The sequence below is a fragment of the Sphaeramia orbicularis genome, chromosome 19, assembly GCF_902148855.1.
Source record: "Sphaeramia orbicularis chromosome 19, fSphaOr1.1, whole genome shotgun sequence".
In the NCBI taxonomy this organism is placed as follows: Eukaryota; Metazoa; Chordata; class Actinopteri; order Kurtiformes; family Apogonidae; genus Sphaeramia; species Sphaeramia orbicularis.
Window position 1 is genome coordinate 6,644,316 of NC_043975.1, and position 19,051 is coordinate 6,663,366.

Here is a 19,051-nt window from a genome sequence, read left to right on the forward strand (position 1 = left end):
GCATTACAACTTACAGACCTATAAATACACAAAACATTTAGTAACAGACAGAATATTGTTAAAATTGCACTTATTTTTCAACTTATTTCAGGTTATACACCGTTGCTCATGTTATTCCCTTTATTTGTAAAATGACAGTTTGTAAATACACATATTTTCATGTAATTTTACTTAAGCTATCGTAAAACAGAAAAATATGGAGTTAAACTGGATTGTAATTAAAAGGATCTGGACATGTGTTAATGGACAAAGTTGGTTTAGTTGTTCTAGGGTTTGTTTTGTTTTGTTCTGTAAAAACTGGAAGTTGTGCAATTGTTTTCTTACATATGATACGATGTTTGTAGTGCTCAATTTCTGCAAAACTCCAAATAAAGTTTAGAGAAAAAAAACTAAAAAAACATGATTTGGACACCCTAAATTTTGCATTTCACATATTCATCCCATGGGCCAGACTGGACCCTTTGGCGGCCCGGTTTTGGCCCGCGAGCCGTATACCCCCCCCCCCTCGTCATAGATGTTCCCCCTGCTCCTGTTCCCCGTCCAAGCACGAACGTCAAATCATTGATAAAATCTGCAAAAGCCTCTGCTCCTTAATTAACAAGTGCATTACTTAGATCCTGTCGTCATGGTGATTGGGGCAACTATTTATAGTATGTGCAGTGATTTATAATGTGAACACTTGACAAAGACTTATGTTCTTATTCGTAAAGGTGAACAGTTTCCATGTCCTGCCAGTGTGTTGGCACAAATCTAACTTCATATGAAAATACCAGGAGAGAACATACGCTCAGAACAGTTCGATCAGGGGTGTCAAACTCATTTTACTTCAGGGGCCAGATCCAGCTAAATTTGACCTGTGGTGGGCCGAACCAGTAAAATACACTGAACAGAAATATAAACGCACCACTTTTGTTTTTGATCCCATTTTTCATGAGCTGAACTCAAAGATCTAAAACTTTTTCTATGTACACAAAAGGCCTATTTCTCTCAAATATTGTTCATAAATTTGTCTAAATCTGTGTTAGTGAGCACTTCTCCTTTGTCCTTTGCTGAGATAATCCATCCGCCTCACAGGTGTGGCAGATCAAGATGCTGATTAGACAGCAGGATTATTGCACAGGTGTGACTTAGGCTGGCCACAATAAAAGGCCACTCTAAAATGTGCACTTTTACTGTATTGGGTGGTCCAGGGGGGTCAGAAAACCAGTCAGTATTTGGTGTGACCACCATTTTCCTCACACAGTCTTCTTCATGAATTCTCTGAAACAGCTTTGGAGATGGCTTATGGTAGAGAAATGAACATTCAATTCACAGGCAAAAGCTCTGGTGGAGATTCCCTCAAAACTTGTGACATCTGTGGTATTGTGCTGTGTGATAAAACTGCACATTTTGGAGTGGCCTTTTATTGTGGCCAGCCTAAGGCACACCTGTGCAAAAATCCTGCTGTCTAATCAGCATCTTGATATGCCACACCTGTGAGGTGGATGGATTATCTCAGCAAAGAAGAAGTGTTCACGAACACAAATTTAGACAGATTTGTGAACAATATTTGAGAGAAATAAACCTTGTGTACACAGAAAAAGTTTTAGATCTTTGAGTTCAGCTCATGACAAATGGGAGCAAAAACAAAAGTGGTGCGTTTATATTTTTGTTCAGTGTAATAACATAATAATATATAAATGATGTAAACTCCAAACTTTTCTCTATGTTTTAGAGCAGGGGTGTCAAACTCATTTATTTCAGTTCCACGTTCAGCCCAATATGATCTCCAGTGGGCCGGACCGGTAAAATAATAACAGTAAAAAAAACCAAAATTAAATCATGATAATGTTAACATCTACAAAAATCTTCGGGGGGGGGGGGTTCACATACATAAATAAATGTCAGTGTAGTGATGCGTTTTCTTCGTCATCCCGGCTCATGTGTCTGAGCGTCGTACTGTACCTTGGCCTTTGTGATTGACCTCTTTGGCGGTGATAACTTTGTTGATGACTGTCTGGAGGAAGTCGCTCTCCCCCGCCACCCTGGGTGAAAAACGGGAGATGTTCAGCTGCTTGTGGCGAATGGCGTCATCCAACGCTAGCCTGCAGTACGCACACAACAGGCAAACACCACAGAGGAAGAGGAGGAGGAGGAGGAGCCACAGAGTGATGGAGGTTGTGAGGAGGGGAGTGGGATGGAAGAAGAGAGAGACACATCGGAGAGTGATGCCAATACCATGACAGACACAAAGCCACTTGTTAGCAGTTTACAGTGAGGCAGGATGGGTAATGACAGAAACACACAGAGAAACCATTGTTTAGGAAATGATGCCGAGTCAGCATTTACAGAGCAACAGCAGCTGTGGGAAGCCTGACCTGCCTGAGCTCAAATCTGAAGCAGGAAACTCTCACAGCGCTACACCTTAGAGCAGGGGTGTCAAACATAAGGCCCGCGGACCCAAACTAGGCCACCAGTAAGGTCCAATCTGGCCCGTAGGAGGAATTTGTGAGATGTAAAAATGACATTGAAAATATTAACACTCAATCATTTTAGTTCAGAGGTCACATACGTCATTATTTTGGTCTAAAGTGGGTCAGACCAGTAAAATACTATTATGATAACCTATAAATAATGAAAACTGCAAATGTTTGTTTTAGTGTCAAGAAGTAAAATTGCATGAAACAGCTTAAATTTTACAAACTATCCTTTCACTAAAAATGCAAATAACCTGAAATGTCTTAAAGAAGTAAATGCAATTTTAACAATATTCTGTCCTTTACTAAATGTTTTGTAGTTGGGAAGGAAGTCCCATCATGTGCCAAACTGTGTGTGCTGGGCATGACTCCTGAAGATTTTACTGTAACCTTGCAGCAGTCGCTACTCCATGACTTTAGACTTTTACAGATGGATAACACTGGTCTACAAGGAAAATGCTTCCAGAATAAAAGTAATGAAATTTTACTACGAGAGTCACTGATAAAGAAAAATCAAGTCAAAAATGCTGGTTGGCTGAAGTTTCCAAGATACAGCCTTGGGTCAAAATGTGAAATTCAATAATTAACGAAAGAATGGGTTTGACTCAAAAGGAATATTTGTCTCAGAACTACAAGATCTACTTCCAAACACTGTCTGCACATTAGAATACATTCACTTTACAGGTTCTATTTTGTGGAAGATTTATAAAACTATTATATAAATGTACATAAACCAATATATATGTGTAATAACACTTAATCATATACCTTGAAAACATCAGCAAACCGGTACTTTTGTCATTTATTTTCCAATTAATCTTATGAAAATACGTAACATTTAGCACATTTAATCTCTGAAGCAAATCATTTCTAAAAAAAAAAAATTGTAGACCAGTGAAATTGCACTTTTATGGAAAAGTATGGACATAACTTCTGTTGGTTTGTGGATAAAAGAACTGGCTGCTAGTCTTGCGAAACGCGAACATACTGTATATTGTTAAAAAGGACAAGAAATGTGCCTGTTCATGGGGTCCATATATAGATTTCCTATTCTGTACTATAATTGTATACTGCTATAGTCTGATTTTATAATTTCATAGTTGTATGATTGTGTGATTTGGGGGAAGTGGAAAATGAATCACATTTTCTTTTGTATTATCCTCTATATGATGAACGGAGAGCCCCTTTGTTTGATATGTGTACCCGGAATCCTGATCTGTTCTGGAGCACTGATGATGACAAGATGAAATGGTTGTTTAGTTCTAATGTATATAAATTAGTATTATTTGTTTGTAAAGCCTGGAAAAAGCAGCAGATGTGTTTGTTTAAATAGGTCAGTATTTTGTTTTGTTCATATCTATTGTACCTGTTGTCTAGTGTTTGATTTCTGGTGTGTATTTTTGGTGTCTTACAAGCCCATGTAAGGGCTGGGCATGTTTTTATGCAAGACACAATAATAAAAACATTCATTCATTCATTCATTCATTGTATTGTCATTTTATTTTATGTGATTTATTTAGGGGTTTTTTGTTTGTTTTTTTGTTTTGTTTTTTTCAATTTTGATTTATTTATAAAATCTCCAGTTTTATGGTAATTACTTTTAGGTATGTATTTACAAAAATGATATAAAAAGGCAATGTATAATGAATGCATTGTATTTATGATCCTTTGTATGCTCTGTTACATTGCTCATAAAAAGATAAATAAAAAAAAAAAAAAAAAGGTATGTATTTACTGTATGTGTGTATGTTTCTTTTTTCCTACCAGGATTAGGGCAATGTTATTTCTTTGTTTGTTTGTTAAAGAAAAAAAAGCCAAACTTTGCTGTGGAAAAAAAATGTTTTATACATTTTTAGATCAAGTGCAATCTATAAGTTGAAATGCAAATGTGTAAATGATAAACGGAGACATAATGTTGTTAAAATTGCACTTTTCTTAGGAAATTTCAGGTGTTTCCAAATTCCAGATTTAAAGATTTTCAAGACCTGCACAAGCATCCTGATAGTTTTATAACAGACTTTTATTGTGTTTTATGTATATTTTTAGTGTGGATGTACGGCTGTAATTCCTATTTTGTGTAACTTCTGCTGCAGTTCCTATTGAATAAATTAATGAATGTTTTTATTATTGTGTCTTGCATAAAAAACATGCCCAGACCTTACATGGGCTTATAAGACACCAAAAATACACACCAAAAATCAAACACCAGACCATAGGCACAAAAGATATGAACAAAACAAAATACTGACCCATTTAAACAAACACATCTGCCGCTTTTTCCAGGCTTTACAAACAAATAATGCTAATTTATATACATTAGAACTAAACAACCATTTCATCTTGTCATCATCATCCTATTTTGTGTAACTTCTGCTGCTGCTGTTTTGGCCAGGACACTCTTGAAAATGACATTTTTAATCTCAAATTGCTTTTTTCCTGGTTAATTAAGATTAAATAAAATAAAAACAAATTATTTTCCTGATCTGGCCCACTTGAGCTCATACTGGGCTGAATGTGACCCCTGAACTAACATGAGTTTGACAGCCCTGCCTTCGAATACATCCAGGCCCAGATACACACTCAGTGAAAAGAAAAACATGACATTAATGTTTTGTTCTCCTCCGGGCTTCGGCGTGGAGAGCACCACGTCGATCAAGGTGAGAAGAAGAAAGTAGGAGATGTGTAGCAGCTGTGAGAAGAACGTGTATGTGGTGGATGAGGATGGCGGAAGAAGAAAGATGAAGAAGAGGTGAGAGGTGGCGACGGCATCAGATCATCTTCAGCACCTCCATCTTTGACTCACAAATTAAAACAACAGGCAACACAAGTTTGGAAACATGTAGGAAACAGACCGTTATTCTGAATGTCTTTTTTTTAATCGTCTAATTCAATCCCAGTTTCTTCATTTCCTCTGTGTGGTTTGATCACTTCCTTCAACATTCCAGATTTCTTCAACATTTTGGCAAATAATCTGTGTTTTTGTGTATTTTTAAGACAGAAGTAAACATTTTTTTGTTTGTTTGTTTGTTTGTTTGTTTTTTCACCTTTTGCATTTCTACAGCCTTATTTTTGGAAGTGGACATTATTTATTTGCTGTGATTGTTACTGTTTTTGTTACTTTCCATCCTATGTTGCCTGCACTGTAAGCCCGGAATTTGTGTTTACGAAAATGCTTTAATTACAATGCACTTAAATGATTGAAGTTTTATGATGTTACTGTAAAATGTTCAGTATATTCTACTAATTTGTAGACATAGTTGAAAGTACGAAAAAGTTGAAGCTGAATGGAATTAAATCACTAAGTTTTAGTCATGACCACACCTTTTTATCTTCGTATTGCATTGTGGGTATTGGGCATGTTGTTGAAAATGTGTTCTTTTTCTGTGCAGGGGTTCAGCGGGGTTGTGGTGTTAGTGTTAATTTGGATTTAATGTGTGTATGGCAGTGTTTATTGGCCTTTTTGTGTTTGTTTTTGTATTTTTGTAGAGCTGCACCATGAGTCAGAGCCAGAGGAAGAACAATGGATTTACTGTTCATCTAGGACTATTATTGAACAATAAAAATCTTAATGTCTTGTCAAATTAAAAGCACTTCCTGTACTGGCAAACGACATTGAGCTAACTTCCATTCATGCCACAATATATTAAGTTGAATAATTTCATAACTATTTTGGTCAGGAATAGGATTTTGAGTTTGATTAACTTAAAAAAAGTTGTTTAATCAATGATAAATTAATCTGGCTGCAATTGAGAAAATGAGTCAGTGTAAGCTAAAATGCTGAGTTGAATGGTTGGATAGTGGGGTTGATTTTACAACAGATTTAAAGTACAAATAACTTGTCTTTTAGTGTTTTCTACTTAATAGTTTAAGTTCAATACTTTTAGCATTAAAGTTGAACCTACTTAAACCAACTGATTAGTCGATCATTACTCAAATCATTTAAGTGCAATCATTTGCATCAAATTTTTTGAGTAAACTCTACTTATCCGGGCTTACAGTGTGTGGAGGTTTGTGGGAATACACATACAGCTGAGAAAAAGGAAAAGAAACTGCTTGAACTGTATCTGAATGTACAGGGTGGGGAAGCAAAATTTACAATATTTTGAGGCAGGGATTGAAAGACAGTGTATGACCAATTAGTTTATTGAAAGTCATGAGAATTTATTTGCCACAAGAAAATGGACATAATAGAAAATGTTTTTATTCTATGTGTCCTCCTTCTTTCTCAATAACTGCCTTCACACGCTTCCTGAAACTTGCGCAAGTGTTCCTCAAATATTCGGGTGACAACTTCTCCCATTCTTCTTTAATAGTATCTTTAAGAAAGTCGACATTGCTGTGTGATGTTCTATTGGTAGCATGTTCTAAAACGCCCCAAATAGCAGAATCCAGAGGGTTTAGATCTGGGCTAGAAGGCGGCCATAAACATGATTCCCAAAAATTGCTGAAGTTGGATTTGTTGCTGTTGTCAACAAGTGTTCTGGTGTTCTTGTGTAAGATTTTAACTTCAAATCATATTTTACTGCATTTCTAACGCTCTTGTTGTCTACCTCAAGTTCAATTGCCATTTTTCTCATGGATTTGGTTGGATCCTTTAGGATTTTGGATTTGAGAGCTTTAATAAAAGCTTTGGTACGTTTTTTGTTTCTTCCTCCACTTCCAGACTTTCTGGTAATAGTTTTGCTCATAGTCATTCTCTTCTTTCCATTATAAACAGTCTTTATGGACACTCCAACTATTTTTGAAATCTCCTTTGGTGTGACGAGTGCATTCAGCAAATCACACACTCTTTGACGTTTGCTTTCCTGATTACTCATATGGGCAAAAGTTTCTGAAAAGGTATGGATAATAGTGTTAGGTATGATTATGACATCAATATATGTTTGGTTTCAAAACAACTGACGTAGTGCCTGCTGAGAAAAAACAACTAAATGTTCATTGTAAATTTTGCTTCCCCACCCTGTATACATTGTATTGTACTGATAAATCTAAGTAAAAAAAAAAAAAAACAACAACAACATAGTATTTAGTTCAAAGTTTGCATTTTAGCTGCTAAATTACTTAAAAGATGAATCGTTTACCATAAATGTTGCTGATAAACTCTAAGCTGACTAAGCGATTCCTTTTTTAGTACAAAATGGATATTTTCCTACTAAGTACATTATCTCATTGCTATAAGCTTTGAAAACACGCCAAGTATGACATCCACCCTGAAGGAGCCTCTGAAATTAGAAAAATAAACTATCTTTTCTGGATTTGGTTTTATCCAGCCCGTATCTAACAGCAATTTCCATTTTTGCTCCAGTGCCAGGAACTTATCACCATCGCATCAGTAAAAACGGCTCCTTCACTTCCTGTTTTTGTTGGAATTTTTTTTTTTTTAACATATTCAATATCGGGCTGTGGGAAGTGCTACTTCAAAACTTCAACGGCTAAATTTCACTGGCAAATATTCACACTCGGGCATAAATAACCCCTTGTAGGTCCTATTCTTCTCCACACACTGGAAGGCTCTAATTTCCATGATTTATGCCCACAGATAAAACCATTAAGTGAGGTGATCTGCCAGCTAAACTGCCTGAATCTGAAGCATTTCCAATTATGCAAGAAATCACGTTAAGGAAAAGGTTACTGTGGCTCTGTGTGCCGTCCTACGAGAATGGCAGCAGTTAATGAGATTGCCTTAATTGAGTCAGCAGGGAATAGGGAAGTGCTACTGTCTTTAAACCCCCACTAATCAGGTGTCAAGGATTCAACACCTAAAAAAAAAAATAATAATAATAAAAAAAATACAACTGCTGCGTCTCTGACACGTCGAGTACATTCCCACAAATTATGGAAAGCGGTGTAAGAGCACAACTATATCGACTTCACCGTTTTATGCGACATTAGCCGGTGTTTAAAGGAACGCTTCGCTGTATTCGCTCTTACGTCTGAGCCAAGTTTGTGTGCGTGCGCTGTCGAACAATGCACTTACGGCTGAAATGGGATAAAGTGCTGCTTGTCTTCATCGTCCATTTTGCCCGTTATGATGTCGGTGACATCCATTACTGCGGAAAAAAAAAAAAAAAGAGAGAGACGGTTAAAACATTCTCAAGGTCTGGGAAAAAAACAGCTTCAGCGTAGTTTAACAAAGGATAAAAACACTGGAAAGGTGGCGGTGAGTGTAAAAGTACATAAAGAGCTACAATATATGGACAAAAGTATGTGGACACGTTGAATTCAGGTGTTTCTTTTCTAACAGGGGTCTGGGATACAAAACAATAATGAAAAATGCCATAATATAGTTTTATATTGGGATAAATATCATTGCATTGCCTAGTTTTGTTTAAATTGTTATCTTTGCTTTCAAAATTATGTTTTGTTTTGGGTTTTTGGTTTTTTTTTTTCAGATTTGGTTTTTCTGAATTTCTCTTAACATTGATTTTTTTTTTTTATCCATGACTGTGATTTTAAATGTTCTACCTCTAAATTTCTAAAATATTTTTCATGCTCTGACTGTAAATAATAATTTTCTACTACAACTAACCAACTATTTTCTTCACATCTCACTGACAAAGAAAAAATCTCCCATCAAACTTTTTTCCCCTCAACTTTTGTTTAAGATAAGATATTCCTTTATTGATCCCACAATGGGGAAATTCACAGTGTTGTCAGCAGCATAAAACATACATAGACATACACATACACGTAAAACAAACAGTCATATAAATTTTGAATTAAAAAAAGTGTTTAAAAGGAGGGTGCAAATATGGTTTGATGTCGTGCGAATGGTTATTTATTTATTATTATTATTATTATTATTATTATTATTATTATTATTATTATATATGTTTATTAAAAGTTCATAAAAGGGAATGAAAACAAAATTGAAAATCTAGTATGTAAAAGGGTCAAAAGCAAGAAATCAGTAAAGTGCTTTCAATAATGGTGTAGAAAGATGCTTAAGGGAAAAAACAGGATAGAACAAAAGGAAAGGAAAAGGGAAAATGACAACAGAAAAAAAAATCAATAATCCAAAATACCATAATAGTGACAGCTTTTACTTCCTTTTTCCTTCTGTCCTCCCACCTCCCTTTTTTTTATTCATGACTATGATTTTAAATGTTATACCTCTAAATTTCTAAAATATTTTTCATGCTCTGACTGTAAACAATAACTTTCTACCACAATTAACCATCTATTTTCTTCACATTTCACTGAGGAAGAATAATAAGGTAAGGTAAGGTAAGGTAAGGTAAGGTAAGGTAAGGTAAGGTAAGGTAAGGTAAGGTAAGGTAAGGTAAGATAAGATAAGATAAGATAAGATAAGATAAGATAAGATAAGATAAGATAAGATAAGATAAGATAAGATAAGATAAGATAAGATAAGATAAGATAAGATAAGATAAGATGAAATTAGATAAGATATGATAAGATAAGATACAATAAGTTAAGATAAGATAAGATAAGATAAGATAAGATAAGATAAGATAAGATAAGATAAGATAAGATAAGATAAGATAAGATAAGATAAGATAAGATGAAATAACATAAGATAAGATATTATCTATCCAACCGTGGAGAAATTTCAATGAGTGAAAATGAAAATATAAAGGAAAAAAATAAGAAATTTGGTATTTATTATAAATAGAGAATCTGAATTAAAAATTAAACGTTTACATTTATCCCAACACTATAAAAACTTTATTATGACATTTGTTCTTATTGTTTTGTATCCCAGACCCGTTAGAAAAAAAAACACCTGAATTCCATGTGTCCACATACTTTTGTCCATATAGCGTCTGTCTGTTTAGATGTCAGGATCAGCTTCAGCGCTTCAGCTTTCAGGTTTATTCCAGTCTGTTTTCAGTGATTCATTAGCGCCTGTTGGCACCAGAAGTGTTGGGTTCACTCACTTTAACCTGCACAAATTGGTGTGAAGTGTTTGCTGATGCTGTAAAGTCATGATGTTGGACATAAAACACATTCATATTGGGTTGAGTGAACATCTGATCTACAGCAAGACTTCACCTCAAGTGACCTCAACTGTTCTGCTCATTGTACCATGTTCTGGTTTTATCATCTTTACCATTTACTTTACGATCTTACTAGTATGAGCCCGCTCCCCAAAGGGAAGGCAAGGGGGACTGTTTTTGGTTTGGTTTGTTTGTTTCTTTGTTAACACTCGAGCAGCAAAACTATTGGTTGAATTCATACCAAATTGGGTTTATAGATTGTCCATGAAACAGAAAAGATGTGGCTATATTTTGAGTAAAGTAGGTTAAAGTTTAGTGGGGTTAGGGTTAGGGCTAGAGGGTTAGGGTTAGGGGGTTAGGGTTAGTCCAGTTCAAGTTTCTTGCAGTTTCTATGCAATTTGAGGATCAATGGAAAAGCAACTAGTGGCCCATATATTAATTCTACTAATGTGCAAACAGAGAAAGACCTCTGCTCATGTAAGTTAGAAGACACACAGGATCACATTTGTATTAACTAGTTCAAAAATTGAGTTTTATAAGACGCTGTTGCCTTTTATCCAATATTTTCAGCCATGTCAGAAACTGAAAACACAACACTGTGACCCATCCATCCATTTTCTTCCACTTTATCCGGGGCCGGGTCGCGGGGGTAACAGTCTAACCAGGGATGCCCAGACTTCCCTCTCCTCAGACTCCTCCTCCAGCTCTTCCGGGGGGACCCCGAGGCGTTCCCAGGCCAGCCCACAGACATAGTCTCTCCAGCGTGTCCTGGGTCTTCCCCGAGGTCTCCTCCCGGCGGGACATGCCCGGAACACCTCCCCAGGGAGGCGTCCAGGAGGCATCCGAAACAGATGCCCGAGCCACCTCAGCTGGCCCCTCTCGACGCAGAGGAGCAGCGGCTCTACTCCGAGCTCCTCCCTGCTGACTGAGCTCCTCACCCTATCTCTAAGGGTGCGCCCAGCCACCCTGCGGAGGAAACTCATTTCGACCGCTTGTATCCGGGATCTTGTCCTTTCGGTCATGACCCAAAGCTCATGACCATAGGTGAGGGCAGGAAAGTAGATTGACCGGTAAATCGAGAGCTTCGCCTCTCGGCTCAGCTCCTTCTTCGCCACGACAGACCGGTACAGCGACTGCATCACTGCAGACGCTTCATATCCCACTGTCTACTTTCATTTTTTTGTCCTCTGTATTGTATATTCTGTTTGTATTCTATATTACTGGATGTTCTATGGATTATTTCTCTATTTCTGTAAAAATCACCTGCACTGTGAGGGTTACAAAATTCAACGCTGCATAAAATATTGCCTCGTGCTTTGCAAAAGTCCTGGTCCAACATTCTGTTTGTTGGTTTATTAAAGTTCGAACGTCCACACATATGCATTTGCCTCTGTATTTAGATCCAGTCTCATATATGTGAAGTGGGTACAGCAGGACAAACTAAAGACTCAGGGTAAAAACAGCTTCTATAAACCAAAGTGGTCACATTTAGTGAGAAAAGAGACCCTGAAAACCCCCCCAAAAAAAAAAGACAAAACTAAAGACTTTTGCATAGTACTGTATAAGACAGCATCACATTGAAAAAAACAAATCAAAAAAACAAAATGAAATTTAAACAGCCACTAATTTAACCAACCAGACGAACAGATCTAGGCACTAAAGTATAAATAAGTCAAATAGAGTGGATTTAAGAACTTTCTTTCTATTCTATATAGTATTCAGCAGCTTTTTATTGGTTAAAACTCAGTTAATTCTGCTTTCTGCAAAACAGACTAGTCAAACAGTGCAAGGATATGTTATTTATACAGATAAATCCATATGAAATTAAAAACCTCCATGAACTTTTGGCTTCTTTCCAACCCGAAACAACACCTACAACTTGTGTTTCTTGATCTTTCTATCCTCGTTGAAGTGTTTTCTCCATGTTCCCAATTATACCCTGAAATGATCCTTTGGGTTGGAGCGCACCTTTCCCATCATCCCCTACAGGCTGCACATCAAAGACTCCAACCTTTTGATAAGTGTGACTCAAAACAAGCAAATATCCCAAATTAGGCTCTTTACCGTGGCTGTGAAGAGCAGCGGTGATGATAATGCCTAAAGATAAGCCGTCATAAATCAGCCTGTCATTTACCTGCTCTTCTAGTGGCACTGGGAGAAAGAGACAGAAAAAAGGGGGATAATTTTCACTGTTGGAGGACTGTGGGCAAAACGCCAATCTAATTAGTTTACGATACGCGTGGCAGCTTGCCAACGGGAGATAAATCAAACTCTAATTCTTCTCTCTACTTTAGCTAGATATCTCTGAATTTTAGCCAAATATGTTTATTCATCCGCACAAGCAACTTGGCACAAACTTACTCTAAACTGTAAGGAGAGACGCTCATTTCTCCCACATATCTGTGGTTTCATCAGAGTATTTAAAGGGGCTACAGTTAGTGTTTGTACTATAAGCTATTAAAAAATGACCTAAAATGAGTGTTTAGAGTGGTGTTTCCCAACCTTTTGTGGCTCGTGACCCCATTTTAACCCTTAGGGGTCCACGGTCACGGCCCCATAACTGCAACTGTGTCCGGGCTGGTGGAAGCGTAGTAATGCACGCAGTCACATGATCAGATCAATCAAGATATGCCCTCACATCAGTCCAGTTCTGAGGTCTCTTCACTGGCTCCCTGTCTCTCAGAGAATAGACTTCAAAATTCTCTTACGAGCATATAAAGCACTGAATGGTTTAGGCCCAAAATACATCAGAGACCTTCTAGTCCAGTATGAACCATCCAGACCACTCAGGTCATCTGGTGCAGGTCTGCTCTGTGTTCCCAAAGTCAGAACTAAACATGGAGAATCAGCGTTCAGTTTCTATGCTCCGTATATCTGGAACAAACTACCAGAAAATATCAGGTCTGCTGAGAGTCTGAGTTCTTTTAAGTCCAGGTTAAAGACTCACCTGTTCACTGCTGCCACTGACTAAAAGGATTTGGACTTTTTAAAGTTTATATTCTCTTTGAAACTCTGCACTGCAACTCTTACTTTAATATGTGTGTGTTTTTATTTTTATTTTATTTTATTCTTTTTTTTTTTATTTTATGTGTTGTTTTCTTACTTGCTGTTTTTAATCACCTTTTACATGTTTTCTTTATGTTTTAAATGTGTTTCTTTTTGTTTCTTTTATTTCAATGTCCTGTGTGAAGCACCTTGAATTGCCTTGTTGCTGAAATGTGCCATACAAATAAACTTGCCTTGCCGCACAGATATTATATCCTGTATTTTATTTGAACTTGATTTTTATTTGGAAAAGTGTGTGGTGTTTTAATTATAATGAAATATATATTGAATTATTAAAAAATATTTTTATTAGTAACTTTTTTTTTTTTAATCAATTACCAGAAACTTCAGGCAACCACATACGAATTCCAGGTGACCCCCTGTGGTGGTCCCGACCCCAAGGTTGAAAAACACTGGTTTAGAGTAAAGAGGTGTGAAGTTCTGCCAATGTATTGGATTTTAGAGATACAAACTGAATTTATTTACAGCGACAAGCCGGGGGGGTTTATATGGCCACTAGGTGGAGTAGTGAGTCACTCTGAAGAAAACTCACTGAGACCTTTGAGCAAAACGTCATAAAGTGACCAGATGGGATGAGAACCACAAAGAAACAACTTTTAGACACAAAGAAAAGAAGTGATAAAAGTAGAAGCTGTTGTTTTCTCCACTGAACACTGAACATAAATATTATATACAGGGTGGGGAAGCAAAATTTACACTGAACATTTAGTTGTTTTTTCTCAGCAGGCACTACGTCAGTTATTTTGAAACCAAACATATATTGATGTCATAATCATACCTAACACTATTATCCATACCTTTTCAGAAACTTTTGCCCATATGAGTAATCAGGAAAGCAAACGTCAAAGAGTGTGTGATTTGCTGAATGCACTCGTCACACCGAAGGAGATTTCAAAAATAGCTGGAGTGTCCATAAAGACTGTTTATAATGGAAAGAAGAGAATGACTATGAGCAAAACTATTACCAGAAAGTCTGGAAGTGGAGGAAGCAACAAAAAACGTACCAAAGCTTTTATTAAAGCTCTCAAATCCAAAATCCTAAAGGATCCAACCAAATCCATGAGAAAAATGGCAATTGAACTTGAGGTAGACAACAAGAGTGTTAGAAATGCAGTAAAATATGATTTGAAGATTTAAATTCTCATGACTTTCAATTGGTCATACACTGTCTTTCGATCCCTGCCTCAAATATTGTAAATTTTAAACAGTCTTTATGGACACTCCAACTATTTTTGAAATCTCCTTTGGTGTGACGAGTGCATTCAGCAAATCACACACTCTTTGATGTTTGCTTTCCTGATTACTCATATGGGCAAAAGTTTCTGAAAAGGTATGGATTATAGTGTTAGGTATGATTATGACATCAATATATGTTTGGTTTCAAAACAATTGACGTAGTGCCTGCTGAGAAAAAACAACTAAATGTTCATTGTAAATTTTGCTTCCCCACCCTGTATATACATATATATCGTGATATTTCATTTCACAATGCTGTATCAATATTAAAAAGTCCTGTATCGATATTTTAGGTATTTATTCAAATGCAGATATTGTGGAGGTTCATTTTCGGTTTTTTGTTTTTTGTTTATATTTTATTTATTATCATTTAACACTCTTTTATTTAACAATGTTTGTTCCTTTGTTGGGATTGCACAAAAACAATGTTCTGATGTTAGTTATGAACTAATAGAATATGAACATCTGAGCAGGATCTTAAACTGTAATGTCTGCAAAACATTATTTAAGTTCTAACAAATAAATAAACAAAAATGTGTTTAGTATTTGTGCATATTTCTGGTGTAATTCAATTTTTCCGGGAAATAATCATTTGAAAAAAGAAACAAAAGCAATAAAAACTGCTTTTTTAACAGTATCATTATATATTACGATATATCGTATCGTGATCCTAGTATTATGATTTGAATCGTATCGCCAATTCTGGCCAATACTCACCTCTAATAATGAAATAACGTGTCATTTTTTCATTTTCTGATTGTGGATTCTCAGTTGAACATGAAAAGAACAAATGAGACATGGATTCAGACGTGCGTAAACCTTGAGTTTTCTACTTTATTCAGTGACTGATGCCGTCTGTGGACACATGGGGTTGATTCTTTGGTCGTTTTGTTCGTCCTAAGTGTGTTCTGGTACTAGACTGCCCCCTGCTGGTGAGAGTTTGGAATATTAACACTACTTATAACCCCTTTAAAGTGACTTCTGACTAATATGTCACAAGTCAAGGCGGTGGTTTTGGAGAAAATGACGTTTACCTGCCACTCCAAAGGGTCTTCTAAGTCCTGTCGTCAGCTTCTTTGTGTTGTTGTCCCGTAGCTCCATGCGCCCGACTCTGACAATCTGACACACAAAGCTGATCTTCTCTCTCTTCAGATCTTCACTGCCTAAGTCCTGAGGAGGAAAAAAAGACAACTAAAGTTGAGAAAAACTGCTGACGCTGCTGCCTGAGAGTCAGGCAATAACAGTGGCTTCGACTCCAGCTAAACCAAGCTTCAAGAATCTAAATAAGACATCACATTTAAAGTGGGTCTTTCTGCATGAAAATCCCTAAGACATGATTAAATTTTCCTTAAACGAGCTAAAGGAAACCCAATTAAGCCAAAACCACACGTAGATTAAACTTACTCATTTATTTATAGTGGCAAATGTAATATATTCTTGAATATTTCCGAGTGTATGAGCGTGTGATCCACTTTAAACACTGACAGGAACTGTTTAACAGCTCTGCACATCAGTTTGGAGGATTATAATAAAGGATGTTGAATAGTTTTCTCCTTTTTTTAGGTTCTTGCACAGCATTTCTTCAAGATTAAAACTCTGAACTTTCCAAAACATCATGCTTTAGATGAGTTTCACTTAACAAATATGGATAGTTTGACATTTTCCTGTAAAATTCTGAAGTCATAGATCCATCATTTCAATAGTTTAGCTCATGGGTCAGCAACCTTTGCAATCTAAAGAGAAATTTTAGGACTGAAAAAGAAAAAACAAAACTGTCTGGACACAAAAAATACCCTTACCCTTACCAATACTGATACTTTTTACTATAAAATTTCGATTTAACCCTTTCATGCATGATTTATGAGAACCGTAATCAAGACTTCTTTTCCTGAGTGTTTTTATTCCTCTTTAGGCACGAAAAAAACAATGTGATTATTTATTTATTTATTTTTTTTTAATGAACCTATTTTTCATGGAGTTACACAAATGTCCACTGAGCTGAACACCATGCGTTTAATTTTTGAAGCTCAGAAACATGCATTTACTGACATACTGTGTGAAAACTATGAAATAAAAACATTTTTACCCTCCTGAGCCTCAGCAATGCATTTTTGTCCTATGTAGGGGACAAAAGTTTGACAGTTTTACTTCCTGTCCATTGCATAGAACATTCCATTAAAAAAAAAAATACATAAATAATTTTAAAAAATGTATCTGAAAAAAACAAACAAACAAACAACAACTGTGGCATTATGCGGTTTCCAATCAAGACAATTGTTTAATGGAAAAAAGCTAAAATTTTCACTTTCCTGTAGAATAAGGGTCCACCGTAGTGACCAGTATACATGAAAGGGTTAATCATTTGTTCCTTGTGCCAGTATCAACATTTCCTGAAATTTTCATCCAAATCCGGGGCACTGATCTGCCTTGGCGGAGGTCTGCGCTCTCCAAGTGCTTCTAGTTTTAAATGTTCTACCTCTAAATTTCTCAAATATTTTTTCATGCACTGACTGTAAATAATAATTTTCTACCACAACTAACCATAGACTTTCTTCATGTCTCACATAGGAAGAAAAATCTCCCATTAAATTTTAAGATAATATTGATGTTTTTATCTCAAATCAGCATGAACAGGACACCTTACAGCTTTAGACATGATGTGTCCCAATACTTTTGTCCATATAGTTTAAAATGTATCACCTCTCTGTAAGTAACTTTGGCCTGGCATCGAACCTGACAGATTTAATATTAAAAATACATGAATAAATCACATCACATGGTTATAATTACAAGCACTTCGAAGCACTTAAACTAAATTAAAGCACTTTTCAGACCTTGGAAAACACATTGAAATTCAAGCATTTTCAAAAACTTCAAGCACCTGTAAAAACCCTGTATTAATTATTTTGTAACCCTTTTAATCAGCGGATCTTCTCATAAGTTCTTCAGTAATCTTCTTTGTTCAAAATAAAGCAGGTCCTTCCAGATTCACACACTTCACCTGTGACCTGCAGTACACATTCAGGTACTTTTACTTCATACACAGATTGAATATTTTTGTCTATTTTTCTGATTTTAGGACTTGTGTGAACACCTGACATTGTTTTGGGTCATACTTCTGCAGAAAAGAGTTCCCAAATAAAAGTATTACTCTCTGAAGATGCAGATAATGGAAGCTTTTAGAAAAAGATGAGTATATTAAGGGGAAGCCTCTCTCTACAAATTGCCTCAGCAGCATCTGCGATTGTGTCTACAAATTCATTTCCTGTGGGCAATCCCCATCGAAAACTAGCCAAGCGTTCCCTACGGGTGAACGCTGACCCTTCTGCCCTTGGGCTTCCATTAGATAGAGGTGACTGCCTCGGCAAATACATACAGCGGGCAGAGCTCTGTCTGAGAGAGCTTAACAAATACAGGCTCTGCAAACAGGCTCCCACATGCCTCATAACATGGCTGAATAAACACTGGACCAGCACAGGCAAACGCACACACATACACAAGCAAACACTCACCGTAAAGACGGCGCGCAGGTTGTGGAGCTGGTCGATGTCCTTCGCCAGGCCTGAACTCGACCATTTCACCAGATAGTTTTCACTGTTAGGACCACACACCAAACAAAACACGACTTAACACAAAAAGACCCAGTAATGCTTGGGTGTCAGTTCCCAAATTAAGTGATTTATCGTCACGTTTTATAATACTACCCTTTGTATTTCTTCACTGAAAATCATGTGTTTTCCTATATTCAGGGTTCATACACATTTTTCGAGGTCAATTTCAAGCACTTTTAAGGGTCACGTTCAAATTCACCTGGTGGAATAAGAATAAATACAAGATATACAAAAACTGCAAAAAAAAAAAACATATACAGTACAGTATATATATATATATATATATATATATATACATACACACACACATACACAGGGTGGGGAAGCAAAATTTACAATGAACATTTAGTTGTTTTTTCTCAGCAGGTACTACGTCAATTGTTTTGAAACCAAACATATACTGATGTCATAATCATACCTAACACTATTATCCATACCTTTTCAGAAACTTTTGCCCATATGAGTAATCAGGAAAGCAAACGTCAAAGAGTGTGTGATTTGCTGAATGCACTCGTCACACCAAAGGAGATTTCAAAAATAGTTGGAGTGTCCATAAAGACTGTTTATAATGGAAAGAAGAGAATGACTATGAGCAAAACTATTACGAGAAAGTCTGGAAGATACTATTAAAGAAGAATGGGAGAAGTTGTCACCTGAATATCTGAGGAACACTTGCGCAAGTTTCAGGAAGCGTGTGAAGGCAGTTATTGAGAAAGAAGGAGGA

The 19,051-nt window shown here is 36.4% G+C and overlaps 1 protein-coding gene across 3 annotated transcripts in view; it reads right to left on the minus strand.

The window, feature by feature from the left end:
• Positions 1-19,051, minus strand: part of dock1 (dedicator of cytokinesis 1) — a 506,089-nt gene that overhangs the window by 388,382 nt on the left and 98,656 nt on the right. For 2 of the 3 annotated variants that reach the window (XM_030163231.1, XM_030163230.1), the window contains exons 9-12: positions 18,229-18,310; positions 15,751-15,886; positions 8,434-8,506; positions 1,945-2,084 (exon numbers count right to left, since the gene is read on the minus strand). In XM_030163231.1, the coding sequence (XP_030019091.1) occupies positions 1,945-2,084; positions 8,434-8,506; positions 15,751-15,886; positions 18,229-18,310 (431 nt within the window). The remainder of the gene's footprint in view (positions 1-1,944; positions 2,085-8,433; positions 8,507-15,750; positions 15,887-18,228; positions 18,311-19,051) is intronic. The other variant, XM_030163232.1, reaches the window with a different exon arrangement.